Here is a 12,426-nt window from a genome sequence, read left to right as displayed (position 1 = left end):
TAGATTTTTATTTCCATGTTCTAGTAATTGCTTTTTGGCAGCCACCATAATTAGACTCATTAAGGCCTTACTTGTGTCTAGGCACTTTGACTTCTGTGTCATAGCTCAGAAAAATCACCTCTCCTGCCACACCAATCTGCCCACCCAGCATCCCTGACAGAGTAGTCTGCAGGGAATCCTTAAAGTCTACCAACTTACTGCAGTCCCAGAAAATATGTACCCAGTTACCTTCAACATTTACTGTCTACCTGAGGAAAAATTCTCTGGAGTCTACTTGGAGTATAAAAATATCTTTGCAAATATTGTCAAGCAAAATTCCTAAATCATCTTAGATTTTGTTGCATGTTTGGGAGATATGCATATATCCCCCATTGTTTGTGTTAATTGCTTATCCAATCTCTTCCCAATCCTTTCTTACCTCCTCTTATTGATTCTTATAGTTATCATGTAGTATGTTAAATGCTCTACTAATTATTCCTTTTTTTAATGGCAGCTTCTGTTCTAGATTGTACTGAAAACTCTACCAGTGCTGGTCTTTCATTTAGGACCCCCTATTTCTTTCTCTTTGCCTATATTCTGATATTCGTCCTTGATAGGGAAGGCAAACCTGCAATCCAAATAAGTTCTTGGGATTGTAAATAAGGTTGGTGTTGGTTTATTAGTAAACATGGTGAGATAAAATAGAGTGACGGAAACTGAATATAGGGGAAGAGTTGCTGTGCTACATTAAGGAAAGAGAAATTGTTTCAACTCTTGTATTAAGAGGAAGAGTGGTGGGAAGCAGAAGTAAGTAATTTGGCTGAAAAGGAACATTGAGTGAAGACAGAATGTTCTAAGGGGACTGCCTAGTCAGCGGTCTGTGTTACAGCATTCCTCCTGTCCCTTGTACAGCACTTAACTGCTTTTTGTGTAGCACAGACAAAAGAGATGTAATCTTGGTGTGATTTTCATTGATCAGCTGACATTTTAGGGCCATGTGTTAACTTTGTTTCATGTCTTGTTGTTCTCCTTACCCAAGTTATGCACTGTATTTCTCACAGGACTTTCTGGTGGTGGTGCAACCTCAGATTACCTCTTGTGTCTGTGTTACTGCACTGCTGTGTACATGATGTAATTAATGTATAGGGTTGGTCTCTCTAAAATTTCGTCACCTTTAACCTTTACAAAACAATGGGAAGGCATGTAGGCTTGTTTTAATTGTATTACTTTGCAGACACAGAGTAAATGCTAAAAAAAACTGGCAGGATATGTTCTCACATTCATATCATTATTTAGCATCCTGACAGTTTCGGGTGTGACAATGAGACCTTTAACTTGATGGGGAGCAGTGGATAGAGAATTCCACAATTAAGGTTACAATCTAGAATTTGTAGATATTCCTGCATAACTCCTGTTCTGTAGTCTTTTCTGCTGGCTTCCGGTCTGACAAAGGATCACTTTTTACTTTCTCATGATGGTCTTTAGTCCTTTTTTGATCAAGGTTCCTATCTTAAAGAGCTTCTTGTACCCTGGTGTTGGTCTCAGATTGAGCTATGAGTAACAAAGGTTGTTGTCAACGAGTTGTTTATTCAACTGCAAATCTTTGTGACCTCAAGAACTTAAGTTCACACAACTCTGTCAACAAATGCCGTTTTTTTTTTTTTTTTTTCAAAATTTATGTTCATTATTTCAGTCACTCCACTTTGCTATATGCCGCCCACTTCTTTTTTATCTTCCATATTTTGCAGCATTATTGTCTTCTTCAATTAATTCTGTCTTAGCGTTGTGTGGTTAGATTAAAAGCGGCATTCATTGTCGCTTGTGCAAATGTGATAGGGTTATTCCTGATGCTTATGAATGATTTCACCAAAAGCACTATTCAAAGAGGCCATTTATACTAATGTGCAAGGCCTGAAAAACAATGAAATTACAAATGAGAAATGTAGCAAAGCTTAGTACGCTAATGAGGAGGGTTTGCAGTTCATAGTCTGACCATAGCTGGATCATGGTCAAATGGGGTCCTAGGTAAGGGTAATGTATCACCCCCCCCGGCAGTCATTTCATTATCCCATTACTTGGATATTTCTCCCCGGTTACCATAAACACTGTTCAAACTTCACAGTGTGCATACTTTTATCTGCTTTACTTCTACAATGATTACAGATATATGGATTTCATTTAAAGCTTTTATTTCAAATTTTATAGCACAAACACTGATACATTTGCTACGCAAACAGTACAGTCTCACAATGAAAACAGAATTAGTATTAACAGAAAACTTCTCAGCCCTTGAAACTGATATTCATTGAAACGGCATTGAAACCCACATTCAATTCAAAGAAAATGCATATGGCTAGTGGTGGATAAAATTTACCTTTTGGGCTGTTTTCAAACCGTAGGCCACTTGCACACATTTTTATGACCATTCACACATGCATGTGTTCTTTGAAGCACCTTCCTGATTGTATTAAATTATATACCTTGTATTATAAAACAGCACTACTTGTTAGAGTGTGTTTTAAAATTGTAGTTTTGAACATGTTTTCAGTAAGCGATGAAACAAAACATATGAACCAGTAATGACAAAACTGCCCAATTTAGAACATTTCGATCAAAACAGACCAGTCAGACTTGTGTCATTACAATCTGCCAATATGCACAATCTCTGCAGAAGTAAAAGTCATCTCAATAATTCCACAGTAAATCGATCTGTAACTAATGAAGAGATTGCTGATAGCAAACAGTTTTGTATTTCACTGTTTCATCTACATGTTCAGTGCCTGCTACCCTCGAAGAGTAAATTGCCTATGTTACATTAAAAAAAATTTGTTAAATTAGTAGTCTTGCAATAGGGAATGAATAGCAGACTGACAACAGGTTCAGTTATTAAGCATCTCATCCAAAGGAATACATTCTTGGGACTGCAGTACCCCATCCTTAAAAAGTACAACATAGTATAAGCAATCCATCTACATGCTGTGGGAGTAGAACCTAAAGCCTTCTGCATAAAAAAAGCAAGTATGCTACCTGTTGTGCTACTAACAGTGCTTTTAAATTCTGTAGCACTATAGTGATGACCATTTGTTAAAACAGTTGCACATTGTAAATAGACTTAGATAATGATGACCATTTGCTAAACAAAACAGCTGTGCATTGTAAACAGACTTAGCATGAGCAGTAGTAAACTTCTCTTCTCTTGAAGCTCACAATTCCTTGAAAATGCATTTGAAACTCAATTCCTTGAAAATGCATTTGGAACTCAAACTTTTTAGCAGCTTGGTAGTTGGGGTAGAGGACTTGGGCTCTTGTTTCCTGTAACTAAGATATAGAGTTTGAGCCTGAGAAAATTAACTAACCTGCTGTCCTTAAGTAGGGTATTTTACACACACACACACACACACACACACACACACACACACACACACACACACACACACACACACACACACACGCCCTCTGTCCATCCTTGCCGTGGGAAGAATCAAGTCCAGGCAGCAAGTGTGTTGTTTACATTCCAAGGGTGAAAGTAGCATGGAGACATCATCTTGGATTTCAGTTAAATGTAAATGTAAGTTTTGTATTTATTTTTTTAATTAAAAAAGTAACTGTGACAGCCCCTCTGCCAGTGGGTCTCCTCCCAACCAATGGGCCCTTGGCGACTACCTAGGTTGCATAGTAGCTTTGATATTGGAGTTGCAGTCTGCTAACTTGTTTGTCTAAGTATGCACAAGCACTCCCCTGACACACAAATTTATTAGTTCTCCAAGCAGCCCCTTCATTAGTTTGCATTAAGTATGCACAAGCACCAAAATGAGTAAATTATTTTGGCCATTGATCACCTCAGCAGTCTTACAATGCATTCACAAGCACTCCTCTGACACACAATTGAATTATTTTCCTGACCTATTCAGTAACATTTGCTAGTGTGAACAAGCACTAAAATGAAATGTTCACCCAAGCAACCCGTTCAGTAACATTGCATGGTATGCACAAGCACCAAAATGAAGCATTCATCCAAGCAACCCCTTCAGTAACATGCAGTACTATGTACAACAACCAGAATGAAGCATTCACCCAAGTGACCCCTTCACTGACATGCCCCAGTGTACACAAGCATCAAACATTCATCCAAGCGACCCCTTCAGTAACATGCATCAGTATATGCAAGCATCAAAATGAAGCATTCACCCAAGTAACCCCTTCAGTCACATACTCCAGTAGGCACTAGCACCAAAATGAAACATTCACCGAAGTGACCCTTAAAGTAATATGTCCAGGTATGCATAAGCATTAAAATTAAATATTCTCCCAAGAGATCCCTTTAGTAAAATGTCCAGATATGCACAAGCACTAAACTGAAACATTTCCACAAGCGTCCCCTTCAATAAAATGTCCTGGTATGCAGAAGCACTAAAATGAAGCATTTCCCCAAGCGACCCCTTCAATAAAGTGTCCAGGTATGCACTAAAATGAAATATTTCCCCAAGCGACCTGTTCATTAAAATGTTGAAGTATGTGTCTACAAGGACTGAAATGAAACATTTACCCAAGTGACCCCTCCTATAAAAATGTCCAGGAATACAGAAGCACCAACTCAACTCCCCTCGCATCTCCATATTCTGACTGAAACCTGCTGCTTTCTGGCATAACTTCAGGGTGATTATGCATATGAGTTAATTATAGATTCATTTATATGAATCAAACTCCTGTGGGGTACTTGTAAACTCCCTTAACAGCATAGAAGTTGTCCCCCTGTCACTTATTCATTATTCATGTCATGCATTTCTGATGAGGGGCATGTTCACAAAAAGACCTCTGCATTTCTGTAGTCATCCTGGCAATCCAAGATTTGTATAACCTCGTAGTGCCTCTCTTCAAGATCACCACTAGGAAAATGTGAAGCCCTGGACTATGAATACTGCCCTTAATCTTTTCTTTACATTATGTGGCCAGAGTACATAACTTTTAGTTTTAATATCAGATTTTCTAGTGGCAGTCTGCGATTTTTTCCTTAATTATTATTATTACTATTAACGGCACAGTCTTATTTTTTTAATGTTGAACAGCAAGACACTTTTGCACTTTCTGCTTTCATCTTCATCAACAAACTGCTCATCTTCTGCTTTCTTTCAGCTATCAGAAAAGCGTCATCTTCATAAAGGAGGTTGTCAGTATTTTACCAGACAGATTTGATTGATATAACCTGGCATTATGCATGGTGTATTCAGTGTATAAATTAAATAAGTACGGTGGCAATATACAGCCTTGTCACACACATAAATTCCTCACAATAGAATAAAAGTGAGCAGGTACCCCTTTTCTCTAAGAACTCTCCACAGTTTGTTATGGTGCATACATTCAAAGGCTAGTGGTCAGTGAGGTCAAATTATTTTTTTTTTCTGGAATTCTCTTCCATACTTTGTACCCTTGCTATTTTTGTGTGTTTTGGAACCTTTTTTAGAGTAGCAATAAAACATCTGAAAGATGTGTGTGTGTGTGTGTGTGTGTGTGGGGTTCAAGCTTTAGTATTTTGAAGAGTCATAAATAAATGTGGTGAAGATGTTAACTTCTCCGTTTGTGTAGGATGTCAGCAGGCAAAACAGGCAGTACTGTAGTTTTTAATTCAAGATCCCTTTTTGGATAAGGCCTTCCATTTGGTGGCTGAATGCTGCAGCTTTCGTGTTAGATCTGTAACACTGTACTTCATGTGGGAGGAGCAGGATTATTGGATGTGAGGAAGGCTATTAAACAAGCTGCAGGAAATCTTTAGTCTATGAATGTCTCTGCTTTTGGGGTGAAATTAACTGTGACGCATTAGCATTTTTTTTCCAAACAAAGAACAGTGTTTATTTCTATACAAAATTTCTTGACTGAAAAGCAATAGTTTTCAAGGTATTGTGAGCTTATTTTGTAGTTGTAATAGCTGCATATTGTTGCTTCTTAAATATTTTTCTCATATGTCCTTATTTCTCACCTATTTACTAAACAGTGGGTTTGACAGTTCCATGGTTTCTTTTTTTATAGAATTCATATTTGCCTACAATGCCAGAGGACATGTTGGCTGAAGCAGCAAAGTGGCAGGCCTTAGGCAATCTGCGTTGGTATGGTGAGTAGTACTGAAGTTATTAGCTGCTGTTTCCGCTTATAAGAACATAGGAAATACAAGGCAACTGAGTCACAGCACCATTTATGCCTTGACAATACCAGCTGTCATGGTGTGCACCCCCCCCCCCCTTCTCAACAAGGGTGTAAAGCAGGTCAGTCCAGAGTAAATGTATGGATACTCATTCAGTCATCTAGTAATTTTAAGGATGCTTGGGTGTCATTCTGTTAACCTTGCAGGCGAATTTTGTTCTAGATGAGTGTCGGGTATTGAGTAATAAATTTGGGTATTATTATTACTATGATTACTACTACAGTTAGTATACATTACAGGCATCTGATTACCCCTAGCTTTAGAGTACCCGGCACTTACTAGATGACTTTTCCCACCAAAAATCAAGATATTAGACACATTCCAACTTTTATTTTCCATTAACAACAGTATTTCCCTTTTCTCGTTAAAATATGATTAGTCACATTAAAACAGAATCTTTGCTCATAATGACTTCATTTGTTTTGTTGCCACTTTTTCTCTGTGGGTCTTATGTACTGCTTATAAAATCATATTTAATCGCATGGCAACAGACTTTGGTGTTCCAATAAACGATTATTACTGTTAGTAGAGAGTACGTTGCAGTAGTAAATGAATTGGGAAGCAATGCTAAGATGCAGATAATGTCTGTTCAGGCATAGAGGCATGGTAGTGTGCATACATACCTAATCATGGTGTTTGCAAATGTTCTTTATGATAAAAGAATCATGTTAAAAGTAGAAAGAAGGCCTGAAAGATCTTTGTGGTATCCTTTGCTGTTTCATGCTTTGGCTTCCAAACGTAGTTTATTCTGACTTGTGAAGCATTACCTAAAACATTGAAAGATATCCTGGATTCATAATGATACCATGGAAACAGGAAGCTTCTGGTTCTCACACTTTAGACTGAAATCAGAAGTCAGATGTTTCTGTTCATATTAGAATAAGAATAGATTGAAAAAATAGATAAAGGAAACCGGATACACTGAGGCAGCAGGAATCTTGGCCATGGGGAATTAGCTAGTATCATAAAAATGTCGTGTGTAGTATCCTATTCATGCATGTCTTACTTTCAGATGTTAATAGTGATGTTTATTGCTTCTTCTGAAGTTTAGTAGTTACAGATAATGCTACAATGCAGTGTTGTGTCATAGATCTTCATTTATCTGTGAGAGGCTAGACATTTCCTTTCAAACTGATGTTTATATAACAATGTCTGGATCTATATGAATCTGAATTTTAAATGCTTTGTGTATCTCTAAGCACATACCACTATATATATATTTTTTTCTTTTTACAGTGTCCAAATGGTCACATAACACTATATTTTTATTTTATTTACAGTGTGTCCAAATGGTCATCCATGCACTGTTGGAGAGGTAACTTATTTTAATTGCAACTTTCCTTAACACAGTGTTTTTTTCTAGTCACTTCCAAATTACCTATTATTTTGGTCCTTGTAATTCATCCTACTCTTCAGTTTTGTGGTTTCTTTGCTTATCTAGCCATTACAGCATTCAAATGTGTGAGTGATGGCCTGTACATCAGAATTTATGCAATTAACCATAGAAGCACCCCTCCACAAAAAAAATTAAGGTGGGTGGTAAATCAAAGGATTTACTTGGGGATCAGGTTAAATAAGTATTTTTTGTTTCTCTACTGTTTTCTTTTTCTGTTTGTTTTATTGAAGCCCTGTTGTTTTTCTGAGAGCTGATAAAGAATGGGTGTCATAATAGTGTTCTTGCTTCTAACAGAATTATGAGATTCCCTTTTAATTTCCACTCATGACATTTGCCCTCTATGACAGTGCTGACCTTTTATGTGTTGCAGTCTGTTAGACTGCCAGTGCTGTTAGTATGTCTTTGTCTCACATACTGTCAAAGATTACTTTCACTTCTTGTATTTTGTCAGAATTCACTCAATTCTTTGTTATTGTCTGTTGTCAGTATAACGTTTCTGACCTCTTCTTGTCCTCCTGGCTTTCCCCCTCATTTTTCCCATTGCTAATTTATTTTCTTAATTTCAGATCTGATGTTTTAAATCTTTGTTTATTCATTACCATTAGTACCTCGGTTCCGTCCTCGGAACCGATACAGCCTTTTCCAAGCTCGCTCCAGCCAAAAACTCTCAGCTAAGACCTACCCATAATGCCCCTCTCCTAGTTACTCCAAATCTTGTTTGCCGTGTTCCTAGTCAGACATGCTAGCCATCTGTCTCAAAACTAAGTAGAAATTTGTTAATTTTAAGACAGTTTCTATTCAAAATTATTTAATTTTAGTCAAGTTTACCCTTTCTCACTGTCGCCTATAACCTAGGCCTATTTCCTACCCTTTTCCTTGGTAGTTTAATTTTTTTACCTTTATTGGTACTGTCCCTGTCTCCGGTCTTTGACAGGCCTTTCCTTTTTACTAGTGGTATTTTTTTTAATAACAGCATTGGTATTTTCTCACTTAATTTTTTTTATAGAATAGCCTTGTTGCCTTACTCTGTCAGACAAAGCTAAATTGGGATTTAAACAGTGTGACAAGTGTGGACGTAAGATGCCTAACTAAGATACACATGTTCGTTCTGTCTACTGTTTGGGTGTGGATCATATTAAAGCTGACTGTGGCATTTGTGTTAGCTTTAGTAATTGTACACTAGCAGAACGTAAAAATAAACTTATCTTAAAAGGATTACTCAAGGCACCTTTTTTTGAGGCTCTATCTGGGTTGGAGGTCTCACCCCCTCCAAAGACCAAAAAACATAAGGAAAAACAGATTACTCAAGACACCTTTTTCAGAGGCTGTATCTGGGTCGGAGGTCTCACCCCCTCCAAAAAACATAAGGACAAACGGAGTCACTCAGCTTGTGCATCTCCATCAGTTACGGAACCGAGTCGGCTCCATGCTTCGCCGGGGGCCCTCGGCGCAGATCTCTTGGACGCCAGGCTCTGTGTCTTCTCCCTCGGCGCCGTCCATGATATTCACCTCTATTTCGGTTCCGACCTCAGCACCACTGACGTCAGTGCTATCCTTGGATCTGATATAGACTCCGATGATTGTACTTGCATTGACACCATCTCCAGCCACGGTGCCGACAGTTTCTTTGGCTCCATCGGCTCCAAAACTCGAATATCTGCCAAGGACAAGATACTTCCACGCCGGTGTATACTTCCTTGGTTCCAACAGTAGTGTTTTCCCTGTCGGCACCATCCACCCTTGCTGCATCGGCTCAGGTGGAACTGATGCTCTCCTGAAGTAGTGCTTTGACTATCCATACCTTGGTACCTAACTCGGCACCTATTTTCTCACTGGCACTGTCTCTGTCCACGGCTCCAATGGCTTCCAGTTCTCTCAGAGCTCCTCACCTGGAGGTGGGCTCCTCACGGCAAGGTGTGACCCCGGTTCCAAGGTTGTCCCTCCCAGTTCCGGACTTGCATCCCTCCTCAGGTAGGCCTGCTGTATAGGTAGTGGACTTGCAGTCAGCAGCAATGACATCAGTATCAGAACCCTCCCCTAGCATGCACCTCTCCCAACCCTCTATTTTGGGACCCTGGGCACGGGAGTCATAAGAGAACCATCTTTGAAGGGAACCCCTTCTCCAGAGTCCTCCTTAGAAGATCCCACTGGGGAGCCACCCCAGAAGAAATGGTGTAAGAAGAAGCACCTTGATTCACCGGAGGAATCTTTCACCGAAGACACTGTTTGTGATGAGGGGGAAGGGTTCCCACCGTCTTCCCCAGATGACCTCTCATTCAGAGACATTCTCAAAATCCTCAAGCAGCAGTCCTATAACCCTTCTTTTGAGGAATCTGTATTCCTGCAGGCCTTCCGTGTCCGGCCATCTACTTCCTGGGTGGCTCCACCGGCAGATGACTTTGTTAAAATCACTGTGCAGCATGCCTGGAAGGCCCTGGACAATGGAGAACCTGTCTCTCAGAGGCCAGGCAATTTTATCTACTCCTGAAGACCAGCCCCACTGGTCCTAGCAGTTGACAGTTGATTCTATGGTCATGGTGGCGGCAACCAAGAGGGAGCTGGCAGAAGATAGTTCCACCATCCATCCTCCAAACAGAGAGTTCTGGACCATGAACAGACTAGGGAAACAGACTTATGCTTATTCAGTCGCTGTACCATCTGGCAAACTACTTGCCTCCAAAGAGACCTAAATTCCAAAATGTCTCCCTCTTTGGAGGGGTACTGCCTGATGAGGTGCGTGATACTGTCGCCTTGCAGCTAGCTGCCCTTGAATCCATCTCAAACTCCTTGATGTGTTTGATATCTCACTCCACCGAGGGGGCAGCTCATGAGACGTAATGCTTGGATGCGGTTGTGTTACCTCGCAGACCCCTTTAAATCTTCCTTCGTCAATGCACCTGTCGACGAATCTGCACTTTTTGGACACAAAGTACGAAACACACTTACACGTAGTGAGAAAGACGGAAAGACCTTGTCTCTTGTGGGCATATGCCTTTCCAACCCCCAGAGGTCCTACTCCAGGAACCAAAAGGGAGGAAATATGTGGTTCAAGAAATCCCAAGGACCTTTTCGTGACACCCGTGGTGAACAAATCCCCCTGGGGCAGAGGGGGCAACTCATATGGAAGACATCCCTTTCGGGATAGAGGGGATCCGCATAACCAGGGTGCTAGACAGTCTTTGTCTGGCAGACTCTACCAGTGCTCCTGAGCAGCAGCCCATTTGATTTCCTCTGGAAGCAGTCGGGAGGCATATTTCTCTGCATCTACCAGCCTGGCATCTTATTACTACTGATGTTTGGATGCAGAGAATTATATCCAGAGGCTACCAAATACCATTCGATTTAACTCTGATCCCCAATGTGCCATCCAGTCAGAGGGAATTAGCAGATTTAGAAATAGAAAAGCTGCTAAGGAAAAGAGTCATCCAACCAGTACCACCAGACCAGACAGGATCCAGGTTTTACTTGAGGTTCCTTTTAGTGCCAAAAAAGACTGGGGACTGGAGACCAGTCCTGGATCTCAGCCTATTGAACAAATTTATCAAACTTCAAAATTTCCGGATGGTCACGATACAGTCCATTCTTCCCTTCCTAGGGAAGAATAACTGGATGTGCTCTATAGACCTTCAGGATGCGTACTACCACATAAAGATGGATCACTGCTCCCAGAGGTTTCTCCGCTCCCGGCTGGGAGCCAGTCACTACCAGTTCAGGGCACTGCCATTCGGTCTCTCGACAGCCCCTTGAGTGTTCACCATATGTATGGCATTTGTGGTAGCTCATCTTCGACTACAAGGATTTCAAGTGTTTCCCTATCTAGACAATTGGAATTCATTGGAACAGTCTTCAACACAATATCCTGTCAAGCTTCTCTCCCCCCTTACAGATTTTCAAACATAACACACCAAATCCAAGACTTTCTATCTATGTACCAGCAGGTCTTGTACTGCAACTCTTAGGCTCCATGGTGGCTGCCATTACATTGGTACCACTAACGAGACTGCACATGAGAATCCTACAGTGGCTCCTTTCCACACAATGGTTGTTGCTAATTTACCCACTCGACCACATGATACATCTTTCAAACTGTTGCAAGGAAGAAATGTTATGATGGATGAACCCACGAACGAATCTTTTGTGTTGACTGTCCTGTCTTCCCTAGCCCACGGGCCACGGTGACAACAGACGCTTCCCTCTTAGGGTGGGGGGGGGGCCTTTCCAGGGAAAGACTGTCCAACGCACCTGGTCCCCCATGGAGGCCAATTTGCACATAAATGTCCCGGAACTGAGGGCAGTTCTCCTAGCATTGCAAGCGTTCCATGCGTCCCTACCCTCTGGGACCATTACAATTCAGTCAGACAACATGTCAGTCATCTGGTATATCAACAAGCAAGGCAGAACCAGGTCTTAGCCCCTGTGTCGGGAAGTCATGAGGATTTGGTACTGGGCAATAGCTTCCAACTGCTTCCTTTTAGCAATGCACATTCCCGGGAGTTCCAACCTTATTGCGGACAATCTGAGCAGGAACATCCTGATGCCTCACGAGTGGTCCCTCAACCCTGTAACAGCGAATCGGATCTTCCAACGCTGGGACAAGTGTTGCTGCGACCTGTTTGCCCCCCCCCCAAACTACAAATGCAGAAGCTATTTTGCCCTGATCCCCCCTCAGGGGGAACCACAGAGGGACGCTCTAACTCACAATTGGCCACCGGATCTTCCCTATGGCCTCATCTGATTCACAGTCAGTGGATTCTGGATCATTCCCAAGACCTGTTATCTCATCCTCAGGGACTGATTCATCCGAACCTGCACAGTCTCAAGTTCACAGTTTGGTTCCTTCAATTCCAGTGATTGC

General features: G+C 41.0%; 1 protein-coding gene across 1 annotated transcript in view; it reads left to right on the top strand.

Moving 5' to 3' along the window:
- RNF213 (ring finger protein 213) overlaps positions 1–12,426 on the top strand; it is a gene marked incomplete in the record, with an annotated part of 2,890,576 nt that overhangs the window by 2,328,088 nt on the left and 550,062 nt on the right. The window contains 2 exon segments of the mRNA XM_044069632.1: positions 6,004–6,085; positions 7,456–7,490. Coding sequence (XP_043925567.1) covers positions 6,004–6,085; positions 7,456–7,490 — 117 coding nt within the window.

Source organism: Protopterus annectens, chromosome 4.part0 (assembly GCF_019279795.1).
Source record: "Protopterus annectens isolate FY-2018-M chromosome 4.part0, PAN1.0, whole genome shotgun sequence".
Lineage (NCBI taxonomy): Eukaryota > Metazoa > Chordata > Ceratodontiformes > Protopteridae > Protopterus > Protopterus annectens.
The sequence above is the reverse complement of the archived record's forward strand: the minus strand, read 5'-3'. Positions and strand labels throughout refer to the sequence as shown.